Source organism: Acinonyx jubatus, chromosome C1, assembly GCF_027475565.1.
Source record: "Acinonyx jubatus isolate Ajub_Pintada_27869175 chromosome C1, VMU_Ajub_asm_v1.0, whole genome shotgun sequence".
Taxonomy (NCBI): Eukaryota; Metazoa; Chordata; class Mammalia; order Carnivora; family Felidae; genus Acinonyx; species Acinonyx jubatus.
In genome coordinates, this window is record NC_069381.1 from 35,246,302 (window position 1) to 35,270,624 (window position 24,323).

A 24,323-nucleotide genomic window follows, 5' to 3' on the forward strand; every position below is an offset into this window, starting at 1 on the left:
TAAATGTACTGAATCTTCGTTCTTACTTATTTTATGCGTTCAACCATTAAGAGTTGTCATAGATTATAACAAAAGTATGAATTACAGTCAATCCTTTTCTCATCTTGTAATTGAAAAAACCCACACCATACACAGGGGAAATTTAAGGTACTTAAGTTCACAGGCTATGCAGAGTAGCAACAATAACAGAGCAATTTCTATAACCTACAATCCTGACAACCCAAACTGTATAATCAATGATTAAAATTAGAGAGATATGCAAAATATACTTTTATTTTCTCAATGCTTACTTATTTTTAGAGAGAGAGAAAAAAAGAGAGAGAGACACACACAGAGAGAGGGAGAGAGAGAATCCCAAGCAGACTCCACGCTCCATGTGGAGCCCAAGACAGGACTCAATCTCAACACCAGCCCTGAGATCATGACCTGAGCTGAAGCAAGCTGGGGATCATTACCCCAGCTGAAAAAAGAGCCCAGTGCTCAACCGACTGAGCCACCCAGGCACCCCACAAAATATACTTTTAATAGGAAAACATTTCCCAGTTCTGAATCTTATTAAATGAGAAATGGGAGCCAAGAGAATACTCTTTGTCTTTTCTATAAAGCAACTCAGGGAGATTGAGCAATAAGTTACCACTTGATACTAAAGGGTAACCACCCCTGTAATGCAACATTATATTACCTCCCTCTCATTCTGTCTCACTCCCTTTTCTCTCACTCTTGCTTCCCTAGGACATTTCCTAATAACACAATAGCACGTTAAAAAGTATTTCCCAGGGGTGCCTGGGTGGCTCAGTCGGTTGAGCGTGCGACTTCGGCTCAGGTCATGATCTCACGCTCTGTGAGTTCGAGCCCTGCATCGGGCTCTGTGCTGACAGCTCAGAGCCTGGAGCCTGCTTCGGATTCTGTGTCTCCCTCTCTCTCTGGCCCTCCCCCTGTTCATGCTTTGTCTCTCTCTGTCTCAAAAATAAATAAATGTTAAAAAAAAATTAAAAAAAAAAAGCATTTCCAAGGTTGCCTGGGTGGCTCAGTCAATTGAGCACTGGGCTCTTGATTTTGGCTGGGGTAATGATCCCAGCGTTGTGGATGCAGCTCCACGCTAAGCATGGAGCCTAGTTGGGATTCTTTCTGTGCTGACAATGCAGAGCCTGCTTAGGATTCTCTCTTTCTCCCTCTGTCTACTCTCTCCCCTGCTCATGCACACATGCTCTCTCTCTCAAAATAAATGAATAAACTTTAAAAAAAAGAAAAAGAAAACAATTCCATTTACGATAACATAAAAAAGGATAATATACTTAGGAATAAATTCACCCAAGAAAGTACAGGATTTGTACTTGGAAAATTACAAAACACTTTTGAAAAAAGTTAAAGAGGACCCAAATAAGTGGGGAAAGATCCCATGTTCATGAATCAGAAGAGCAGATATTGTTAAAATGGAATGGTGGACAGAATAATCTCCCCACTCAAATATGCCCACATCCTAATCCCCAGAACATGGCAAAAGGGACTTTGCAGATGTGATTAAGTTAAGGTCCTTAAATGTGAAAGTGCCATTATCTGAAAGTGCCAATGTAATCACAGTGTCCTTGTAACAGGGAGGCAAAAGGCTTAAAGTCAGAGACAGCAAATGTGACAATGGAAGCTGAGGTTGCAGTGATATGCTATAAAAACGGAGGAAAGAGCCATGAGCCAAGGAATGTAGGTGGCTTCTAGAAGCTAGAAAAAAGCATGAAAAGAGACTTTCTCTTAGAGCCTCCAGATGAGACACAGCTCTGCTAACAACTTGATTTTTTTTTTAATTTAAGTATAATCAACATACAATGTTATATTAGTTTCAGGTGTACAACATATTGATTCAACAATTCTATACATTACTCAATGTTCACCACAATAAGTATAGTCACCATCTGTCACTGTATAATATTATTGCAATATTATTGGCTACATTCCCTATACTATACTTTTTTAATGTTTTATTTATTTTTGAGAGAGAGAGCATGAGTGGGGGCAGGTCAGAGAGCGAGGGGGACAGAGGATCCAAAGCAGGCTCTGTGCTGATAGCAACAAGCCCGATGTGGGCCTTGAACTCACGAACCATGAGATCACTACCTGAGCCGAAGTCAGACTCTCAACTGACTGAGCCACCCAGGTGCACCCCACCCCATGATATACTTTTCATCTCCAAGACTTATTTATTTTATAACTGGAAGTTTGTAACTCTTAATCCTCTTTACCTATTTTTCCCATCTCCCCCTCCCCCCACCTCCTCTCTGGCAACCACCGGTTTGTTCTCTGTATTTAAGAATCTGTTTGGTTTGTTTGTTTGTTTGTTTGGTTGGTTGGTTGGTTGGTTGATTTTGTTGTTTACATTCCACATACAAGTGAAGTCATATGGTATTTTTCTTTGTCTGACTTCCTTCATTTAATGTAATACCCTCTAGATCCATCCACGTTGTTGCAAATGGCAAGATTACACTTTTTATGGCTGAGTAATATTCCATTGTATATATTTACCCTATCTTCTTTATCCATTTATCTATTAATGGACATTTGACCAACAACTTGATTTTTGTCCAGAAAGACCAATTGCAGATTTCTGACCTCCAGAACTATAAAATATTAAACTTGTGTTGTTTAATCCACTAAATTTGTGGTCTTTTTTAGGCAGCAACAGAAAACTAATACAAATGGCAATACCCACTTATATAGATAGATAGATAGATCTACAGATTCAGTGCAATCCGTATCAAAATCCCAGCTAGCTTTTTTGCAAAAACTGACAAGCTGATCCTAATATTCATATGAAAACCCAAGGGAACCAGAACAGCCAAAACAATTTTGAAAATGAAGAACAATAATAAAACAGTATGGTACTGCATAAAAATAAACCAATGGAACTGAATCAAGAAGTCAGAAATAAACCTGCACAAATACGGTCAAGTAATATTTGACAAGGGAACCAAGAATATTCAGTGGGGAAAGGATAGTCTCTTCAATAATGGTGTTGGAAAGGGGCGCCTGGGTGACTCAGTCGGTTAAGTGGCTGACTTTGGCTCAGGTCATGATCTCACGGTTCGTGGGTTCAAGCCCCATATTGGGCTCTGTGCTGACAGCTCAGAGCCTGGAGCCTGCTTGAGATTCTGTGTCTCCCTCTCTCTCTGCCCCTCCCCTGCTCACGCTATCTCCCTCAAAAATAAATATTAAAAAAATAATAAAAAATAAAAAAAAATAATGGTGTCAGGAAAACTGGATACCCACATGCAAAAGAAAGACTGGATCCCTATCTGGTACCACTCACAAAAATTAACTTAAAATGGATTAAAGAAATTATATATAAGACCCAAAACTGTAAAACTCCTACAAGAAAATATAGGGGAGAAGCTTCTTTACATAGGTCTTGACAATGGGTTTTTTTTGGATACCAAAAACATAAACAACAAAAACAAAAATAGACAAGTCGGACTACATGAAACTAAAATGGCCTGCACAGCAAAAGAAAATCAACAAAGTGAAAAGGCAACCTACAGAATGTGAGAGAATACATGCAAACCATATATCAGATATGGGGTTAATATCCAAAATATATAAGGAACTCATACAACTGAATAGCAAAAAAACAAACAATCGGGTCTTTAAAAAATGGGGAGAAGATGTGAATAGGCATTTTTCCAATGAAGATATACAAATGACCAGCAAGTACTTGAAAAGGTACTCAACTTCATCAGGGAATTGCAAATCAAAACCACAATGAGATATAATCTCACACCTGTTAGAATGGCTATTATAAAAAAAAAAAAAAAGAGGAGGAGAGATAACACATGCTGTCGAGGATGTGGAAAAAAAGGACACTCTGGTGCACTACTGATAGGAATGTCAACTGGTATAACCACTATGAAAACAGTATGAAGTTTCCTCAAAAAAATCAGTAAATGAACTACCATATGACCCAGCAATCCCACTTCTGGGCCTCAAAGAAATGAAATCACTATTTGAAAGAAATATATGCATTCCCATGTTCACTGAAGTATTTTACAATAGCCAAGACATGCAAACAACCTAAGTGTCCATCAAGGGATGAATGGAAAGAAAATGTCGTGTGTGTGTGTACGTGTGTGTGTGTGTGTGTATGTGTGTATAGAAGAGAATATTATTCAGTCATAAATAAAAGAAATCCTGCCATTTGTGACAACATGGATGGGCCATGAGGGCATTTATTTAGGTAAAATAAATCAGAAAAAGACAAATACTGTATGCTCTCACTTTTTTTTTAAGTTTAATTTTTTTAAATATGAAATTTATTGTCAAATTGGTTTCCATACAACAACCAGTGCTCATCCCAACAGGTTCCCTCCTCAATGCCCATCACCCACTTTCCTCTCCCTCCCACCCCCCATCAAGCCTCAGTTTATTCTCAATTTTTAAGAGTCTCTTATGGTTTGGCTCCCTCCCTCTTTTTTTACCATATGTTTTCACTCTTATGTGGATCCTAAGAAACTTACCAGAAGATCATCAGGAGGGGAAGGAAAAAAAAAATAAGTTTAATTTTTTTAGGGGTTCCTGGGTGGCTCAGTTGGTTAAAAGTCCAACTTCACCTCAGGTCATGATCTCACGGTTTGTGAGTTCGAGCTCCACATCTGGCTCTGTGCTGACAGCGCAGAGACTGAAGCCTGCTTGGGATTCTGTGTCTTCCTCTCTCTCTGCCCCTCCCCTGAATGTGCTCTGTCTCTTTCTGTCTCTCAAAAATAAACATAAAAAAAAATTTTTAAAAAAAGTTTAATTTTTTAAGTAAACTCTACACCCAATGTAGGGCTCAAACTTACAACTCCAATATCAAAAGTCACGTGCTCTTCTGACTGAGCCAGCCAAGTGCCCTCATATGTTCTCACTTTTATGTGGAACCTAAAAACACTGAAATAGAGGGGCACCTGACTGGCTTAGTCAGTAGAGCACCTGGCTCTTGATCTTGGGATTGTGGGGTCAAGCCCTACATTGGATGTAGAGATTAAAAATAAAATATTTAAATAAAATAAAAAAACAAAAACATTAAACTCATAGAAACGGAGAATAGGACGGTGGTTGCAAAGGCTCAGGTGGTAGAAATGGGGAAATTAGTCAAAGGCTACTAACTAACTTTCAGTTATAAGATGAATAAGTTCCAGGAATCTACTGTACATCATGATGATTATAATTAACAATACTGTACTGTATATTTGAAAGTTGCTATGAGAGTACACTTTAATCAGTTGTTCTCATCATAACAACAATAACAAAATGTTAATTGTGTGAGGTAAAGTGTGTTAACTAACCCTACTGTGGTAAATGTTCTGCAATATACGCATATACCAAATCATCACATTGTACACCTTAAATTTGCACTATGTTAGGTCAATTATCTCAGTAAAACTGAAAAAAGAAAAAGAACAAAGTAGGAAACTCAGACTTCCCTATTTCAAAATTTACTATGGAACAACAGTAATCAAGACAGTGTGGTACTGGCATAAGGGCAGACACACAGATCAATGGGAAAGAATTGACAGTCCAGAAATAAACCCATCTATGGTCAACTAATTTTCAACAGCAGTGCCAAAAATCATTCAATGGAGAAAGAATAGTCATTTATACAAATGATGCTGGGACAACTGGATAGCCACATGCAAAAGAATGAAATTTGAGACTTTTCTAACACCACATACAAAAATCAACTCAAAATGGAACTAAAACTATAAACTCTTAGGAAAAAAACAGAGGAGCAAATCTTCATGACCTTGTGTTAGGCAATGGTTTCTTAGACACACTATCAAAAAAAAAAAAAAAACAAGCAACAAGGGCACCTGGGTGGCTCAGGCCATGATCTCAGTTTGTGAGTTTGAGCCCCACATCAGTCTCTGCACTAACAATGCAGAGCCTACTTCGGATTCTCTCTCTCTGCCTCTCTCTCTGCCCCTCCCCCATTCACACTTTCTCTCTCTCTCAAAATAAATAAACTTTAAAAAAATTAAAGGGGGACCTGGGTGGCTCAGTAGGTTAAGCGTCCAACTTCAGCTCCAGTCATAATCTTGCAGTTTGTGAGTTCAAGTCCCATATCAGGCTCCGTACTGACAGCTCAGAGCCTGGAGCCTGCTTCAGGTTCTGTTTCTCCCTTGCTCTCTGCCCCTCCCCCACTCATGCACTTGCTCTCTCTCTCTCTCTCTCAAAAATAAACATTAAAAATTAAAAAAAAAACAAAAGAAAAAATTGATGGACTGTATCTCATCAAAATTGAAAATTTTTGTGCTTCAAAAATTATTAACAAATTGAAAAGAGGAGAATATGTTTGCATATCTGATGAGATCAGTATCTAAAATAAATAACACTCTTACAACTCAACAAAAGACAATAATCCAATTTAAAAATGGGCAAAGAATCTGAATAGTCATTTCCCCAAACAAGATATACAAATGATCAATAAGCACATAAAACAATGCTCAACATCATTAGTTGCCAGGGAAATGAAATGCAAATCAAAACCAAGCATAACAGAATACTGCTTCTCCTCCACTTGGATAGCAATAACAAAAAAGTTATGACAATAGCAACTGTTGGCAAGGATGTAGAGAAACTGGTACCCTCATACATTGCCACTGGGATTGTAAAATGGCATACCACTCCAGAAAATAGCTTGGCAGTTCCTCAAAAAGTTAAACATACAGTTACTCTATGACCCAATAATTCTGCTCCCAAAAGAAATTAAAACATATGTCCACACAAAAGCTTATACGTGAATGTTCATGGCACCATTATGCGTAACAAAATGGGAAACTCAAAAGTTTAACAACTAGAGGCTGACTCAGTCTGTAAAGCATGCAACTCTTGATCTCGGGGGTGTAAGGTCTAGCCCCACAATGGGCGTAGAGATCACTTAAAATCTTTTTTTAAAAAAGTATAACAAAAAATAAAAATAAAAATAAATCATAATAAATAAATAATAAATAAAAAATAAAAATAAAAAAAGTATAACAACTAGTGAACAGATAAACAGAATGTGGTATATCCATACAATGGAATATTATTTGGCCATAAAAAGGAATGAAATACTGATCCATGCTACAACACAGATGAACCTTGAAAACATTATGCTGAGTGAAAGAAGCCAGTCACAAAAGACTACACTTTTTTTTTATTTGAGAGAGAGAGCGCAAGCAGGGGAGGGGCAAGCAGAGAGGGGGACAGAGGATCCAAAGTGGGCTCTGCATCGATAGCAGCGAGCCCATTGTGGGGCTTGAAGTCACAAACTGTGAGATCATGACCTGAGCTGAAGTCAGACGCTCAACCAACTGAGCCACCCAGGTGCCCCACAAAAGACTACATTTTATATGATTCCATTTATATGATATATCCAGAATAGGCATAGAAACAGAAAGCAGTGTTTACTTAGGTCTAGAGGAGGTTGGAGGATTGGAAAGTGATATTAAAGGATAGAGGGTTTCTTCTGAAATGAAAATGTTCTTAACTATGTTGATGGCAGCCCACATCTATAAATATACTAAAAACCACTTAATTTAATTTTACATCTTAAATGGGTGAGTCGTGTGGTATGTGAATTTTATCTTACTGAAAGTGTGAAGAAAAAAAGAAAGAAAGAAGGCCTAATGTGAGAGCCCCCAGTTCCAAAATACTGAGTCCCTTCGGGGACACTACTGACACCCTGGTGTTCAAGGCCTCATCGGGCAGCCACAGGCTCAGAGCTTCCTTACTAAAACTTTCCAGCAATGCTAACTTGTCTCGATGGTTTGCTAAATGGTATATTTACCACATGGCTGTATAACTGCAGTAAATTATACTCTAACTCCGTCACAGTTTTTCAATTCTAATCCCTAAGTGAATAGGTAATGGGGAGTAGGTGCTAGAAAGCCACTCACTACTAAATAAAGTTCTCAATAAAACTATGCTAAAAAACTAGAAATAAAAACATAAGATTTTGGTTGTATGAATTCTTCTGTTGCTAATTATCCTGATGATATATCAATAATACATGCAACGGACAACACAAGAGATGACAATCTGTAAACCTCTGCAATTAACACCCTGATAACATATCAAAGAAACATTAATACAACAAATTTAATGTTATATTTGATCTTTAAAACCTATATAACAGACCTGATTTTAATGTCACATAATGTGCTACCTAAGCAATATATGGTGTTTATGAAATAAAATGGAGTCACCAACACAAAGAAAAGTAACAAAGGAATAGATGACATTTAGTGTCTGGGTTATCACTGGGGCATCTATTGGAATTTCCCTACCCAATTTTGAGAGTAAATGTACAAGTACAGTGGCCAACACCTAAAAAGGTCATGGTAACTAGGCTCAGATCCCTCAGTCATGACAGTCACCCCATCTTGTAAGCCATCTAGACAAGTAGAGATATTGGCCAAGAATCTAGAATGGAGATTACAGGGAGACAGTAAGTATCAGTTGTGATCTGGGGACTAGCTGTAGTGGCAGAAGGTATAATTAATTAACCCACTAATCTTATTCTCGTAAGTCCTCAGAAAAAGAAGCCAAACAATGTTGAGAAGTTGTTCCCACATGGGGTGAATTTACTCTATGAAATAAATCTAAGAGTTACAAGGAATGTAGTGACCAGATACTCCCTTCAAGACCAAGGCATTCATTCCATTCCTCTGTCTGCAGAGTTCTTCTAACTCCAGGATGCTAGCTGCTCACAGCTAAGTCCTCCTCCATAAACTACCCCTTGAGTTCTCTGAAACCAGGCGTTGAGATGGAGTTTAACATGCAAGACACTTAACAGAAATCAATACTTCTGAAGGAAAGGCAGCAGAAGACTGAAAAGAAGTCAAACTGCAATGCAGGCCTGACAACCAGGTACGGCTCTCTGGAGCAAGTACTGCCTGTCAAGGAGCTCCACATTAGGCCAAAATAGCTGGACTTCTTTACCCAATCTTGCTCAGCCATTTGCAAGATGCCCCTAGAAGATTGAGACCACAGGTAAAGCAGTTCTCTGTAGCTGAGGCAAACCTAAACCAGTTGGCAGCTAGAAGCTATCTGCTGAAAGCACTTCCTGCAGCTGGAAAGGGGAACTATGTAGTTTCACCTCCATCTCTACCACAGAAACTGCCCCACCCAAGATTATGCCCCCTCCCTTCAAGTCAGCTCATATCTAATTCCAAATAACTTTTAAATATCCCAAAAGGATTGACTAAAGTCTCTGAGGCAACGCCATCAGTTCAATCTCTCTGCCCTCCAAATCTTGCATCCCTTGCTCCATTACAAATGTCGTTCCTCAATAAACTTTCTGCAAGTAAATCTCCATCTCAGTTTACTTCCGAAGGAAATATAATCTAAAAAAACCAATTCCACAGAAAAATTCAATAAAGAAGTAGCTATGGCCTACTCTGTTCAGTAACCTCATACAATATTACTTTATTTCAGCTAGTGCAAATCATTAAACCTCAGCCGTCTGTGGCACAAAAATGTCAAGCCATCATTCTACTGAAACAAACAAAAAAGTAACTTATACAGCAGCATTTAGATACGTAGGAGAACAAGATGAATATGTCAGAGATGCCAAAACTGAAATATTTAACCAGTAGAAGTAGCAAATAGCAGAGCTGTGTTTCTTTAATAATTATACTATTCATAACCTGAAAATGGGTAGGATGAAAAAGGTTATAGAATCACAGTCACTCATATACATCAAGGGTCAAAGGCAATAAAAGAATTAGCTGCAGAATTTTTATCAAATAAAGCAGATTCTTCTGCATAAATTAGTGGTTCCTGAACTTATTTGAGTCATGGATCCCTTTGAGAATCCAATGAAAGTTATGAACTTTCTTCTTTGGAAAATGTCCATATCCATTTGTAAAATCTGAAAATAACTTCAGTTCATGGATCCCTGAAAGCTATTTATAGATGCCAGATTAAGAACTCCTGACCTAAATCAAGTTTATAAAGGTAAGAAGACATTTCTCTAACTCATGTTAACTTAAAAGGCAAAAAATGGGGGTGCCTGGGTGGCTCAGCCACTTAAGCATCTGACTTCAGCTCAGCTATGAGCTCATGGTTTGTGAGTTCGAGCCCCTCATCAGGTTCTGCGCTGACAGTGAGGAGCCTGCTTGGGTTTCTCTCTCTCCCCCTTCTCGCTGCCCCTCCCCCGTGCACACACACACACACTCTCTATCAAAATAAATTTTAAAAAATTAAAAAGTCTCAAAAAAGGCAAAAAATGCTGTACAAAAAAATGCAGCAAAATAAACTATATTATTTGTTACTTATTTTAATTACATTATCACACAAGAAACACATAAATAGGTTTTCATCATAAAATAATTCAAGGAATACAGATTAAACTAAATTTCCTTTTGGTTACCACTCATTCCCCTTCCTCTTCACAGAAATTATTTATCAGTTTTAATTAGCTTAAATCCCTTTAGATTTTTCAATGATTTTTCAAAAACTTATGTACCTATTAAAATGTAGAGGATTATTTTGGGTAAATACTTAAGAACTAGCATTTAAAAATAACAAAGGATACTAATGATTTTCCTAACATCAGCAAATGGTAGTGTTGCTGAGTCTGAAGACTTTTTCATGTAACTCTTTCCTGAATCCATTTAATTCTATTTGACCCATAAGTTCCAAATCTGGTTCAGAACAAACTATTGTATATAAATCAATCAATAAATCAATTCAACTAACACTACTAAGCACATTTTATGTAAATCACTGTACTAAATGCTTTGGAACAATGGTTCCCAAATGTTTAAACCTGAAGAACTTATCAAAAATACAGATTCCTAAGTCCCATTCCAATCTTAGTTTACTAGAATTTCCAAAGATGAAGCACAGACTCTGTATTTTACCAAAATTCCCCAAGTGATTTAAGTGTAAAGCAGCCAATGCTGGAAATCACTATTATGAAAGCCATAGAAATGAACAAGATTATGTCCATAATTCATTTCCACAAAAACCTCTTAAAAGATCATTTATGAAACCTACTAGGTATTGTACTGGATGTTGAATATATTGCACGATACAGTCTTTGTCCTGTAAGCACTTGCAGACTGGAAGGGAAGATAATACCTGTAACAATTAAAACACAAAGACCTCGGTGGCTCAGTTGGTTGGGCATCCGACTTCAGCTCAGGTCATGATCTCGCGGTTTGTGAGTTCAAGCCCTGTGTCAGGCTCTGTGCTGTCAGCTTGGAGCCTGGGGCCTGCATCGGATTCTGTGTCTCCTTCTCTCTCTGTCTCTCAAAAATAAATAAATGTAAAAAAAATGTAAAAATGTAAAAAAAAAAAAAGACAAACAAAATGGAAAGTGTTGTCTGTCCCCTCACTAAAACGTATGCTCCATGAAAGCAGGAACTTTGTTTTATTCACTGCCTTGTGTTCAGCTGCTAGACCACAGCCTAGAACATAATAGATAATAAACAACTGCTGATCAATGCATAGGACTAACATGGAAGGAAAGTCTAATTTCAACTAAGTAGATAAGGAAATGGCACTTTTAAGAAGAGAGGTACAAACTATCAAGAGGCAGGGAAGGAGAAAAGAAAGAAAACTAAGATTCACAATACCACTACAATGTATAAAATATTCCAAGCTGACTTTGAATACATTATCACATTTGACTGTGATATAAATGTTCTGAGATAGTATTGTATCTCCATTTTACAGATGAAGAAACTGAAGCACAGAGAAATGAAGCAACTTGTCATCCAAGATTATACAGCTGTGAGTGGCATAATGTCTTCGAGGTTCATCTATGTGTAGAATGTTATCAGGATTTTCTTCCTTTTTTAAGACTGAATAATATTCCATTGTATGTATATACCACATTTTGTTTATCCACTAATCTTTCAATGGACACTTGGGTTGCTTCCACCTTTGGCTATTGAGACGAATGCTGCTATAAATATGACTGTACAAATATCTATTCGAGTTCCTGTGGTCAATTCTTCTGGTGTATACCCAGAAGTAGAATTGCTGGATCATATAGTAATTTTATGTTTAATTTTTTTAGAAAATTTTACCATTTCCCATAGCAGCTGCACTACTTTAATACTCCTACTAGTGATGCACAAAGATTCCAATCTCTCCATATTCTTAATAACACTTGTTATTTTCTAGGTTTTAATTTTTTTTATATGAGCCATACTAATGGGTATGAAGTGATACTTCTTGTGGTTTTAATTTATATTTCCCTAATGATGAATGATGTTAAGCATCTTCTCATGTGCTTATAGGCCATTTGCATATCTTCTTTGGAGAAATATTTATTCAACTCTTTTGCCCACTTTTAAATCATAATCAGGTTGTTTGTTTTTTGTTGTTGAGTTGTAGAAGCTCTTAATATATTCTGGACATTAATACCTTATCAGACATTTTGACTTTCAGTGGCTAGCAAGGTATCCATTTAGAAATGTCTAACAGGCAAATAAACCTGCTGATCTTGAATTCCAGAGGGAGAAACAACAACACAGATTTAATGGTCATATTATTTGCACAGTGACATTTATACAGTACTTCCACGCGTATTAGTTTATTTAAAAGCTCACAAAAATCCTGACACTTTTACAGATGAGACCCCTAAGGCAGATCTCATGACTTCAAATCCCAAGATTATTATTTGGAAGTGCTCCACAGAGGCAAAAAGAAGCACCAGCTGGCCAAGCTGACACAGTTGTGGGCCCCTCCCCAATGCCCCAAATAGCTCAATTTTTCTATGGCAAAAACTGAAATGCCATCTAAGATTTAATTTGAAAATGAGTAGAGTTGCTTTAAACAAAATTTAAGCCACTACATTATATGATGCTATCTTGTGTTCATAAAAAAGTAACAGAAGCTATAGAAATAAATAAGATTGCTAAATTAGAAAGCTTGGGGTAAAAAGGTACATCCTATTTTTGTCGGGTAAGAGTAAAAAGAAGGAAGGCAGAAAGAAAGTCAGAATGGTAAAGTAAAACTAAAATCTAGGAAGAAGCATTTCAAGAGGACAGTGCAGTAGACTACAGAAAATTCTATACAAAGGTTATGAAGGATGAAGACTGTTAAAAGAAAACTGTGTTTGGCAATCATGAGTTCACTGGTGACCTTTAAGGGATCAATTTTAATATAGTGAGTGAAAGCACAAGTCACATTAAAAAGGCTTCAGAGGTGGGGAAAAGGTTGAAGAAGGTAAGGTAACAAACAAAGAATACTTTCACTAATTGCAGTATGTTAATTATAGCAAATATTTATATAGCACCTAATAAGTGCTGGGCCCTATTCTAAATATTTTACATATTAATTAATTTACTCTCAAAACAATGGTTGGTATCATCATTCTGTCCATTTACAGGTGATAAAACAGACATAGTGAGGAGACAGAATTCTAAGGCTACCTGCTACAAAGTTCCTGCAGATATGTAATAATATATATTATCATATAATATATATCATATATCACATTAGGTAATATATTTAATAATATATATGGTAGATACATGCAAATATATACAATAGCAAAGAGTACAATAATACAATATTGAGTGAAAGAAAAAATTAGCAAGATTATTTTTTCACAATAGGGAACCATAATGTGAAGAAGAATTTTATATCACTAACAACATCATATGTAAGTGATGCTTGCCAGTCATGTCAGTTTATCAGGTATTGACATATTCAAGCAAAATAAACACAGGCTGGCTTTTCCCGAATGTATTAATGCTATAGGCTTCCATTCAATAAAACCACAAATGAATAGGGGAAACAATACAATTATCTTCAAGGCTTTCAAAGACCTAATATACTTCCTTGTTGCTTACAGACCACCAATAATGAATGGATAGACCAAATCCATTTTGCTGATTAGCTCTATCATACATGCATACCTAAAAGAAGCAATATTTTTAAACTTTTTATTCATTCATTCATTCATTTTGAGAGAAAGAGAGTGCATGTGCACAGGCATGCACATGCAAGCAGGAAGAGGACAGAGAGAGGGGGAGAGAGAACCCCAAGCAGGTTCCACGCCCAGCACAAAGCCTGACACCAGGTTCAATCTCATGACAATAAGACTCCAACCCAAGCCAAAACCAACTCAACCAACTAAGTCACCCAGGTGCCCCAGAAGCAATATTTAAAAAAAAAAAGAAAAAGGAAGAAAAGGGATTATATGAAGATAACAAAGCTATTCTAAAGACAGAAATCTGTAAAATTTATTCTGAGAAAAAAGGATTAATATCTGTTAATATTTTTGTCATCTTTCTGCCTGCCAAAGTTACTCCGTTAAATCACCATGGACTAGAGTATTACAGGGCATAGAAGAAGAAATTTCATGAAGGATTTATCTAACATAAGCAATAAATCATGTTTTCAATCTTTATTATAATATTAGATAATTTAATCTTTATTAAAATATTTGTTTCTTATAATTGGAATATCAAAATATAGCAATATATCTAACTGCCCCCATTTCCTCAGTTAATCACTTCCTACTCTTTGGCTCCATAGTAACTACCTCTATTATACAAAACGTCGTATTAAATGTTATTTTATACGTGTACTCTACACTAAACTATGTACTCCTTAAATACAGAAATCATGTTCTATTTTGCACAGAACGTTATAAAATGTTAAATATAAGCTTCATGAATGAATAAGTGAATAAACATGAAGAAAATTATACACTGGCATTACATTTATAGAAGTGTCTTTTGATGGTGACAGTGACAAAGAATTTATATACTTTTGCATAAAACCTTTCCAAAACACAGGCACACAATCTTTAAGTGGCAAGAGAATAATGATTTTCCTTGAAATCCATTAATAAACCTAAAGATAGGTAAAACAGAACAGATTGCAGTAGAAAAGAAAGTGGGCATGGCCCGTAGCATTTGTGTAATAAATATTAATGTTTTGATTGCCAATAAAAAGTTTTAAAACATTGATAACACTGAAAAAAATAATCCTTTTTCTACAGCAGTGTTTTTCAACTGTATGTAAAACTATCTAGGAGCTTTTTAAAATTCTGAAGTTCAATCCTCATTCTCAAATGATTCTGATTTAATTAATTTAGGATGAGTCCTGCATGGACACTGTCAAAAAAAACAAAACAACTCCTCAGGTGATTCTAATGTGAAACCAAGGTTGAAACCCATTAGTCTTTCCTTTAAAATCAGATTTTTTGAAGTACAACTTACATCCAATAAAATTTACCAACTTTAAGTGTATGAAATTCAGTAAGTTTTGACAAATAAATAAGTCATGTAACCACTCCATGATCATGATATAGAACATTTCCATCACTCAAAGAGGTTTCCTCACACTCTACTACCCTATATCCTAGCAAACAACTTTTCTAGTTTCTATCACTATAGCTTTGGGCTTCCTAAAATTTCATATACACAGAACTGTATTCTATGTACTCTTTTCAGTTAGCATAATGCTTTTTAGATTCATCATGCTTCTAGGCTATCAGTAGTTTGTTCTTTTTTATTGCTGAATAGTATTCCATTGTATGGATATACAGTTTATTTATTTACCCATCTAAGAGATATTTGGTTTGTTTCCATTTTAGGGCTATCCTGAATAAAGCTGCTCTGAATATTCAAGTATAAGTCTTTTTATGAACAGATGTTTTCATTTCTCTAAGTAAATATCTAGGAATGGGGTTGCTGAATCTTAAGTGTATGACTAACTTTATAGGAAACTGTTTTTCAAAGTGATTGTATCAGTTTGCATCCCTACCAATAATGTAAGAGAGTTCTTAGTTGCCCCATATCGTTCCTAGTCCTGGTATTGTCAGTCTTTTATTTCTAGCCATACTAGCGTGTGTGTAGTCATATTTCCTTAGGTTTTAATTTGCATTTCCCTAAGAAGTAAATGATAATAAGTATACAAACCACTGTTTTTAAGACAAGAAAATCATTAGGGTTAAAGATATTTCATCTTCTGATTCAATAGTCTATTTTTATTTTTTTTTTAATGTTTATTTATTTTTGAGAGAGCACAAGCAGAGGAGGGGCAGAGAGAGGGGGACAGAGGATCTGAAGCAGGCTGTGCGATGACAGGGTCATAGCAGCAAGCTCGATGTGGGGGTCAAACTCAGAAACCACAACATCATGATCTGAGCTCAAGTCAGACACTCAACCAACTGAGCCACCTAGATGTCCCTTAATAGTTTATTTTTAAAGAAGGTAACAATGTTATACTGCCTTGATACATCATCACTCCATTATAACAGGAAAAAAGCAAATGACCAAAAAACATGTACACATAAAACTTTTCAAAAATAGGTTTCAGAGAACCTCTTAGAGTCAAGTACCCACTCAGAAACCACCCACCTATATAAAGATGGCAACCTTAGAAGCTTAGGCTTTAGTGTCCAACTTGAGTTTGTATTCTAAGGTGGGAAAATACAAAATATTTTCCAATGATGTCCATTAAAAACAGGTAAACAATTATTTATTGAGCCTTACACAAAACAAGTGACTAAATATTCAATGAATGAATCAAGAACTAGTTAATAATAAGTTTCAAGGCGCGCGCATTAGCGGGCGAGGGGCAGAGCAAGAGAGGGACACAGAATCTGCAGCAGGCTCCAGGCTCTGAGCTGTCAGCACAGAGACCGACGCAGGGCTCAAACTCAAGAGTCACAAGATGATGACCTGAGCTGAAGTCGGGCACCCAATGAGCTAAGCCACCCAGGCACCGCTCAAGGGTAATGTATGTAATGTTTTAAAAAATCAGAAACATCCAGAAATTCCAGTATATCTCCTAGGCTCCCATTACATATGAATAAATCAATGAAGGACTATGCCCATACTACATAAATATAAGAAGGTTATATAACTACTTGCTCATTTATTTTTTAAATGTTTATTTATTTTTGAGAAAAACAGAGAGTGTGAACAGGGAAGGGGCAGAGAGAGATGGGGACAGAGGATCTGAAGGGGGCTCCCCACTGACAGCGGCAAGCCCAATGCAGGGCTCAAACTCTCCAACCGTAAGACACGACCTGAGCTGAGGTCAGATGCTCAACCAACTGAGCCACCCAGATGCCCCTACTCATTTATTCAATAAACACTTATTGAATACCAACTTATAGCATATCATTATACCTTCTAAGGGGGCAATTTTTTTCAATACCGAAAACCAGAAACTAATCAGTTGGCTATACACGATTATAAAAAGTATTAGAGTAATTAAGCATATGGCAATATAATGCTAAAACTAATATTAAAGTGAGTATGATTTCCCTGACATACTAGTTCGATGATAAGCTAAAAGTGGCCAAGAAACATGCTGCCTTTATCAGGAAAGAAATAAGCTGTAAATAAACTACAAGGTAGAAAATTCACATAAAAGTGATCTGGAGTGGACTGCAGTTTATTTCCAATATTAAACACTAATCCTAAACTGTATTAACTTGGGGTTTAGAAACTGATTAAGACAATATGCATATGCTGTCAGGGCTACCTATTTCCAAAAACAAGTTATAAACGATATGCATGGAAAAAAAATACCACAGTAATCTGTTCACCCATGCATGTATACCCTGAGTACTATATTTCACAGTCATCTTTTTTATAAAGAATGACAGGTTTAACCTTTAAATAACCGCCTATTTGTCAGGAAAAAGTTCCACATATACTAAAAATACTAAATAATCAATCATGCAAATTGAATCAATTAAACTGAAATAATGCTTATCTAATAAAATGAATGTGGTGATTTCTAATTTAAGACATATCCAATGTAAAAAAAGTTTAAAATTCACATGAAACTCTGTTATGCAATAAGAAATAAGTATGAGAAGCTGTTACAAGTTGAATTATGTCCCTCCAAAAATGGTATGTTGAAGTTCCTAAACCCCAGTTCCTCAGAATGTGACCTTAGTTGGAAATAGGGTCATTGCACATATAATTAGTTAAAATGAGGTCATACTGGAGTAGGGTGGGCCCCTAATCCAATATGACTGCTATCCCTATAAAATGGCCATGTGAAGACAGAGAAACACAGGAAGACTGCCATGTGATGACAAAGGCAGAGATTAGAGTTACATGCCAAGGAATGCCAGCAAACCCCCAGAAGCTAAGAAGAAGCTAAGAAAGGAATCCCCCATAGGTTTCAGACAGAGCATGGCCCTTAATATATCCTGATTTCAGACCTCTGGCCCCTAGAATTGTGAGACAGTAAAATTTGTGTTGTTTTAAGCCACCCAGTTTGTGGTTCTTTGTTACAGCAGCCATAAGAAACTAATATAGTATTTTCAGTATCTCTCTTACACTTTAATTTACTGATATATTAATGCCTTGATTTTTAAAAATTATTTTCTAAGGTACAATACAGTAAGATTGGCTTTTTGGGTATAGTTCTATATATTTCAACGCCCTTACATATATTCACATAACCATCATCAATAGAATACTGACAGTTAATATCTTGATTTTTAATTGCCAATGTTTAAACAAGAGAAATGAAATTGTTTCACATATGCATAAATAAATTTCTAGCCCTTTCACTTCAAAATTTAGACTTTGTACTCACATTTCAATAATATTTTGCTTTAATTCCTGAAATAGAGATAATCTCTAAAGTAAATTCCACTATCTTTAGTTTATTCATTATCTTTCTAATCTAAAGATCTCTTTGAGAAAAATCACCTTTAATAAGAATTCCTCTAAAGCTTTCATTTGAAGAAAATGGGGTGCCTGGGTGGCTCAGTCAGCTGAGCGTCCGACTTGGGCTCAGGTTGTGATCTCACAGTTCGTGAGTTCGAGCCCCGCATGGGGCTCTGTGCTGACAGCTCGGAGCCTGGAGCCTGCTTTGGATTCTGTGTCTCCCTCTCTCCCTGCCCCTTCCCTGCTCATACTCTGTCTCTCAAAAATGAATAAACGTTTAAAAAAAATTTTTTAAAGAAATTGATAAGTTACCATTCTTCACACAAAACAGATGGTCAACACAGGAGATACACACATGTAATATTTGTACCACTTAATGCTATCAGTTTAATATGCACAAGTATAGTATAAAGTTTCCCCACATCTTCTAATACCACACAAATACTAAAAATTCAGGCTTCACTCTTTTTTTTTTAAATTTTATAACACTGAGAAGTCCATTCTTAACCTTCACTATTCAAAAAACATTTATTAAATATTAAGACGTTTGTGTGATGTGTTAGGGAAGGAGAGAACTCAATGCTTAAAAAAAAAAAGTGATGTGATTTTAAAGCTTGGTAAGTTTCTACTCTTAAAAAATTTACCACTTATCCCATAAAGGCAGGCAGCTGCATTCTGTGCTGGAACAGCTTAAATACAAATTAAGTCATTTTTCCCCACATGAAGTTTTATTATGATTTTATAGCTACTCTAACTCACACACAATGCTATAAAGCTTTTTAGGTGAGGATATCTTCTGTTCCCCCAAATAATACAGATCAAGCAAATTATAAAAATCAACAACTGTAATACTTGTTACAAATGCATTTCACAAAAGTTGTACTATAGAAAAATTTCATAGGTTATTCATAATGTACAAGTACTCATAATTATAAACCTATTACTTGATATTTAAGCTTTGAAAAACTTCCTGAAATGGAATTTTTAATTATTATTGTTTTTGTAATTATACTTCTTGCACATAAGGTAGTACATAGCATCGTGACTCTAGTCTTGAAGACTATCCAAGGGCAAATTATACTTACTAGAAAATGTATGGGCTAAAAATATGGGGTTTTGTTAAAGTCAACTGTCCTAATCTATGAAAATTTCTGTATAAATATATAATATATAAAATATGTAATAACATATAAGAATTTATATAATTAAGATACACCAGCACAGAAGGACCTTGCATGCCCTTTACCCAATTTTTTAAAATCTAAATATCCAAACAAATATTTCTGCATTTAAGAAAGAAAAACTGTTAATGCTTTAAAACAGCAAAAGGAATTAGTATAAGGTGAATATCCAATGACTACAACCTAGGTTCAGTGATAGAGCATTGTCAGACCACCCAAAGACCCCTTTTTTCTCAACCAATTTGTATTTCCCTGAGAAAAAAACTTAGTATGATTTGGTAAACCTATTAAGTCTTATCAAATACAGAGAAATTAATTTAAAATATGATGAATTGCAAAAAATGGGTCAACATCTTAAAACTCTTAGTAAATTATAGTCATCCCGTTCTTATACCATCTGCAAACTCCTGAATTAAGTATTTTCCCAAAGTTTATACTACTGCTAATTTCCATGCGCTTCTTAAACAGGTTAAAAATGCAAATGTTTAAAACATCTGAACTCTATTACCTTCATAATACTGAGAGATCAGACTGTAAGTCTATTCACACGGCTTTAATTTACAGATGTCCATGAAAAGACTGATTTACAATTTTCCCTCTTTAAAAGGAACAATACTTTTGATTCAGTACTGTTATGCAGAAGAAATGTATCCTTTGAGCATAACAACCTATAGTTCTCCCATTTGTTTACATCAAGCTGGGAAAGTTTAAGTTCTGATTCAAAATATAAAGCTTTCTACAGAAAAATTGCTTTTCAATGAGTCCATGACTTCCCATAACCAGATTCCATGTGGAAACTAATCAGAAGTTACAGAATGTAATATGCCTACTCTTTGCACAAGTCTTTTTGTTACTGTCCATTTTCTTTCAAAATTTTTGTTTTGTGTTGTGCTGTTCATTTTTAAATTTTATTTATTTTTATTTTAAGGTATTTTGTTTTCTCCACTTAAATCCCCTTATGAATCTTTTCCTTAAAAGAATATTCTTATAAAAATACCCTACCTTCCTTCCTTTTAAAGCATCAGCCTTTAGTAACGTGCCAATTCTGAGGTCATAACTATGGCTGACAAACAACAAGGAAATACGTAGAATGTTTAAATTAGCACCACCGAGTAATTAAATTGAACTTGAAATGAAGTTATAAACTGAAAAATATGATTACTATATAGAAATCACTTTCTCATTCATCTCTTGGCAATACTTTTAGAAAACCTATCACCTAGATTAAGTCACATACTCACATTTTAAATTTAAAAGATGAGGGATGAGTCTTAATTTTACATATTAAAAGGTGATTCATGACAAGATACAACACTCAAAATGTTACAGAATGGAATATCCTTCTCTTTCACACTCATTAGCATAAATTAAGGTAAGAAAAATAAAGATTACCCAGTTCATGGTTCTCAAATAGCATTACCTAAAAGTAATTAATTCATTCTCCTACCTTCATCTATGAAATCCACAGAGAATCAGAAAATATGCTTATGTGTCTTCTCTCCAGACCCCAAAACTATCTTACTCATCCCTCCAATAAGCATGCCAACTATCATATTATGAAACAAAAATATCTGATTTAAACAAGAGCTGGATCACCCACAAAATTGATTTCATTTGGAATACATTATAGCCACTTACAAAATACATAGCTCTTTAAAACTCTTCCTCTCTCTCATTTGCCCCTCAAGTTTGAAAATTCTTTCAAATCCATCTCTTACTATAAAATGACCACTTAAATTGATATTTTTCAATTTAAAATATTTTAAACAAGAATCTTAAAAGTTAACTGATCTAAACTCATACAAATAAAGTTTACAGACTAATAAATATATTCACTTTCATGTTTTCAATATAACAGTACTAAATAAAGCTATACACTTTACATGTCTGATTATTCAACTCATACTTTCAAAAATACAAATGCACAAAGGACTAGCTAGCCTTTTCCAAATAAACTTTCTCAGTCCACTGTCACTGTATTCTGACACAAATTTAGATAAATTAACATTTCACATTTGCAAAACAAACTGTAGTACACTGTTGTTTTAAAACGAAACACAGGATTCAATGATTCTCAATAACCAGAAGTAGATTACTTTATATGAAACACAATGCACCACTCTCCAAAAGAAAAAAAAATTCAAATGTATTTGTTTTACCTGGGGAAAAGAGAGCTAGATGTTTGGGGTATGTGTGTGTTCTCCTGTGCTTATTTAATTCTAAAAACAACCTTTCTCCAACTCCTTTCAAAAATCAGTATTTTTTTCAATAAATATGAGCATATACTGTACAATAAAATGCATAATGTACACTTTCAGAATGCTACAATAATTCGAATTAGAAAAAAAACGCTGTTTTTTTTTTTAATTTTCCACACAGCAATTCAATGTTAAACAATGTCATTTTACCCCTTTCTCCCTAACCATTCTACAAATCAGGTCTGCTACTGTATTTGTATATTTAGTAAAATTAACAAATTGACTAGAAGATCCAGAGGAGTAAACGAAAGGAAAGCATTTTTCACTTTCCCACAAACAAAAAGATAAAACGAAATCAAATACGAAGACTTGTTAAATGAGAAGCATTTGAAAAACCCAACGTGACTAGCTTTTGATTTACCCTAGTCTGACAAGGAAGACAGACCCCACCCCCACTCCAGATTGTGTGGCTTTTTTTTTTTTTTCCTTGGGTGGGGGTGTGGAGAAGAGAGCTGTCACATTTCCATCTTCGGTTATTGTTAAGTCCGCAGCCTAGATTCCAAAGTACCACTGGTCCAGGGGGAAAAAAATATTAAAGCTGATAATTTTAACTGTTTGAAATGCACAGTATTTTGTTGATGTTTTTCCAATTTTAAAGTTAATTATGACCAGCTTCAATCTGCTAAGAATACAGATTGCCTTTGACAGCCTGCCCCTCAAACAGTCCCTGTAAGACTGCTTACTCCAGATTCACTAAGAATTCTCTTCTCTCTAAACTTAAATTAGAAAAACGCGTTTCTGAAATTATTGCATCCGAAAAGGCATTCCTCCCCATCCTTTTGCCTTTGGTGTGGGGTGTAGAATTAAGAGTAAAAAAGAGATCTATTTGCTCTTCAAACAAAAAGAAATGGGGTAGAGGGCGAGTGGGGGAAAGAGCAGCAGTGGACCTGAAAGAAATGTTGAGAAAAGTTTTTTATGTGACTAGTGTGTCCTTCGGCAGAGGGACAGGAGTTGGGCAGAGAGGCGGAATCTCGGCCCCAGGCTCGTGCAGAGAGAAGGCACCTGCGGAAAAGAAGGCCAGGCACCAGAGAGGAGCCGGGCTAGCACCTACCGACTTGCAGCACGTTCTCCACCGAGCCGCTGTCCAGCAGACGAATGCCCCGGCGGAACGGCAGCGCCTCGCCGCCGCTGCCCGCCGCTCCCGCCGCTGTGCCCAGCCCAGGGGACGCCCCCGCCACGGCTGCCCCAGGGGCGGAGCTGGTCGGAGCTGCGGCCCCGGGGGGCGGCGGCGGCCCCTCCTCGGCCGGCAAAGCCCCCGCGGCGCCGCCAGCGGCTGCGGCGCCGGGGCCGCCCCGGTACTGGAAACTGGAGTACATGCAGATCTCCCGCTCATTCCGCGGGAAAGACCAGTAGACGATGCGGCGCTGCACTGGCTCCGGGATCCGCTCGAAGCGCTCCTCCACCCTCTCGTACGCCCACTTTTCTGCCACTGTCTTGGCGGCGCAGTCCAGCAAGGACTCGGGCTGCAGATGGGGGCGGGCCCCGGGGGCCAGGCAGCTGCCGCCGACGCCCCCAACCCCGCCGCTGGCCGCCCCAGGCGAACCGCGAGAGTGGTGAGCCTGCGGGCTCGGCCACGAGCACAGGCGCTTAGCCGGAGAGACAGGCGACGGCGAGAGCAGCTCCTCTCGCTCACCTCCTTCCGCCATTGCTGGGAACTGACTGACTGAGGCGGCAGCGGCGGCACCAGCAGCGGCGGCACCGACTGCGGCTGAGACCCTGGCCACGGCCACGCGCCCCGCGCAAGCGCCCAACTGCGGCGCCGGGGTGGGGGGCGGGGCAAGCAAACCCGCGAGCCGGCCGGCCCGAGTGGGGAGCCTGGGCCGGCCCGGTGCGCGCGCCGCAAGGCCGGCGAGGGCGCCCTGAGGACGAGCGTGAGGCGGCGCGCGCTGTCCGGGCCGCCGCGAGCGCGAGAAGGGGCGTGAGCGAGCGCGGGCCGGCGGCGCGCTCCAGACGCAGACTTCCCAGAACGCGCGCCGAGCGCTAGCGCGGGGCAGACAGCCACCTAGGGGCGAGAAGCTCCGGGCACGGTTGCCGGCCCGCGCGCCTCTAGCTCACCTGCCGCCTGGCCAGAGAGGGGTGGACTGTATGGCAAGGTGAAGTGGCGAGGCCGCGAGTCGCCTCCGTGAAGCTCTAGGCTTGCGGGGCACAGGCAGAGGGAAAGTTCAAAATTGGGCTGCTGTGATGGATTGATGAGACAGGAGACTGTCACGGCCGAGCGGAGGAGCCGGCAGAAAGGTGGTAGGAAGACGAAAAATTCGGTAAGTTGGAGC

At 37.5% G+C, this 24,323-nt stretch overlaps 1 protein-coding gene across 1 annotated transcript in view; it reads right to left on the reverse strand.

Moving 5' to 3' along the window:
* Nucleotides 1-23,823, reverse strand: part of ZSWIM5 (zinc finger SWIM-type containing 5) — a 240,203-nt gene extending 216,380 nt beyond the window's left edge. The window contains exon 1 of the mRNA XM_027059344.2: nt 23,105-23,823. Within this exon, the coding sequence (XP_026915145.1) occupies nt 23,105-23,699 (595 nt within the window). The 5' untranslated portion in view covers nt 23,700-23,823. The remainder of the gene's footprint in view (nt 1-23,104) is intronic.
* Nucleotides 23,824-24,323: the final 500 nt, after the last annotated feature.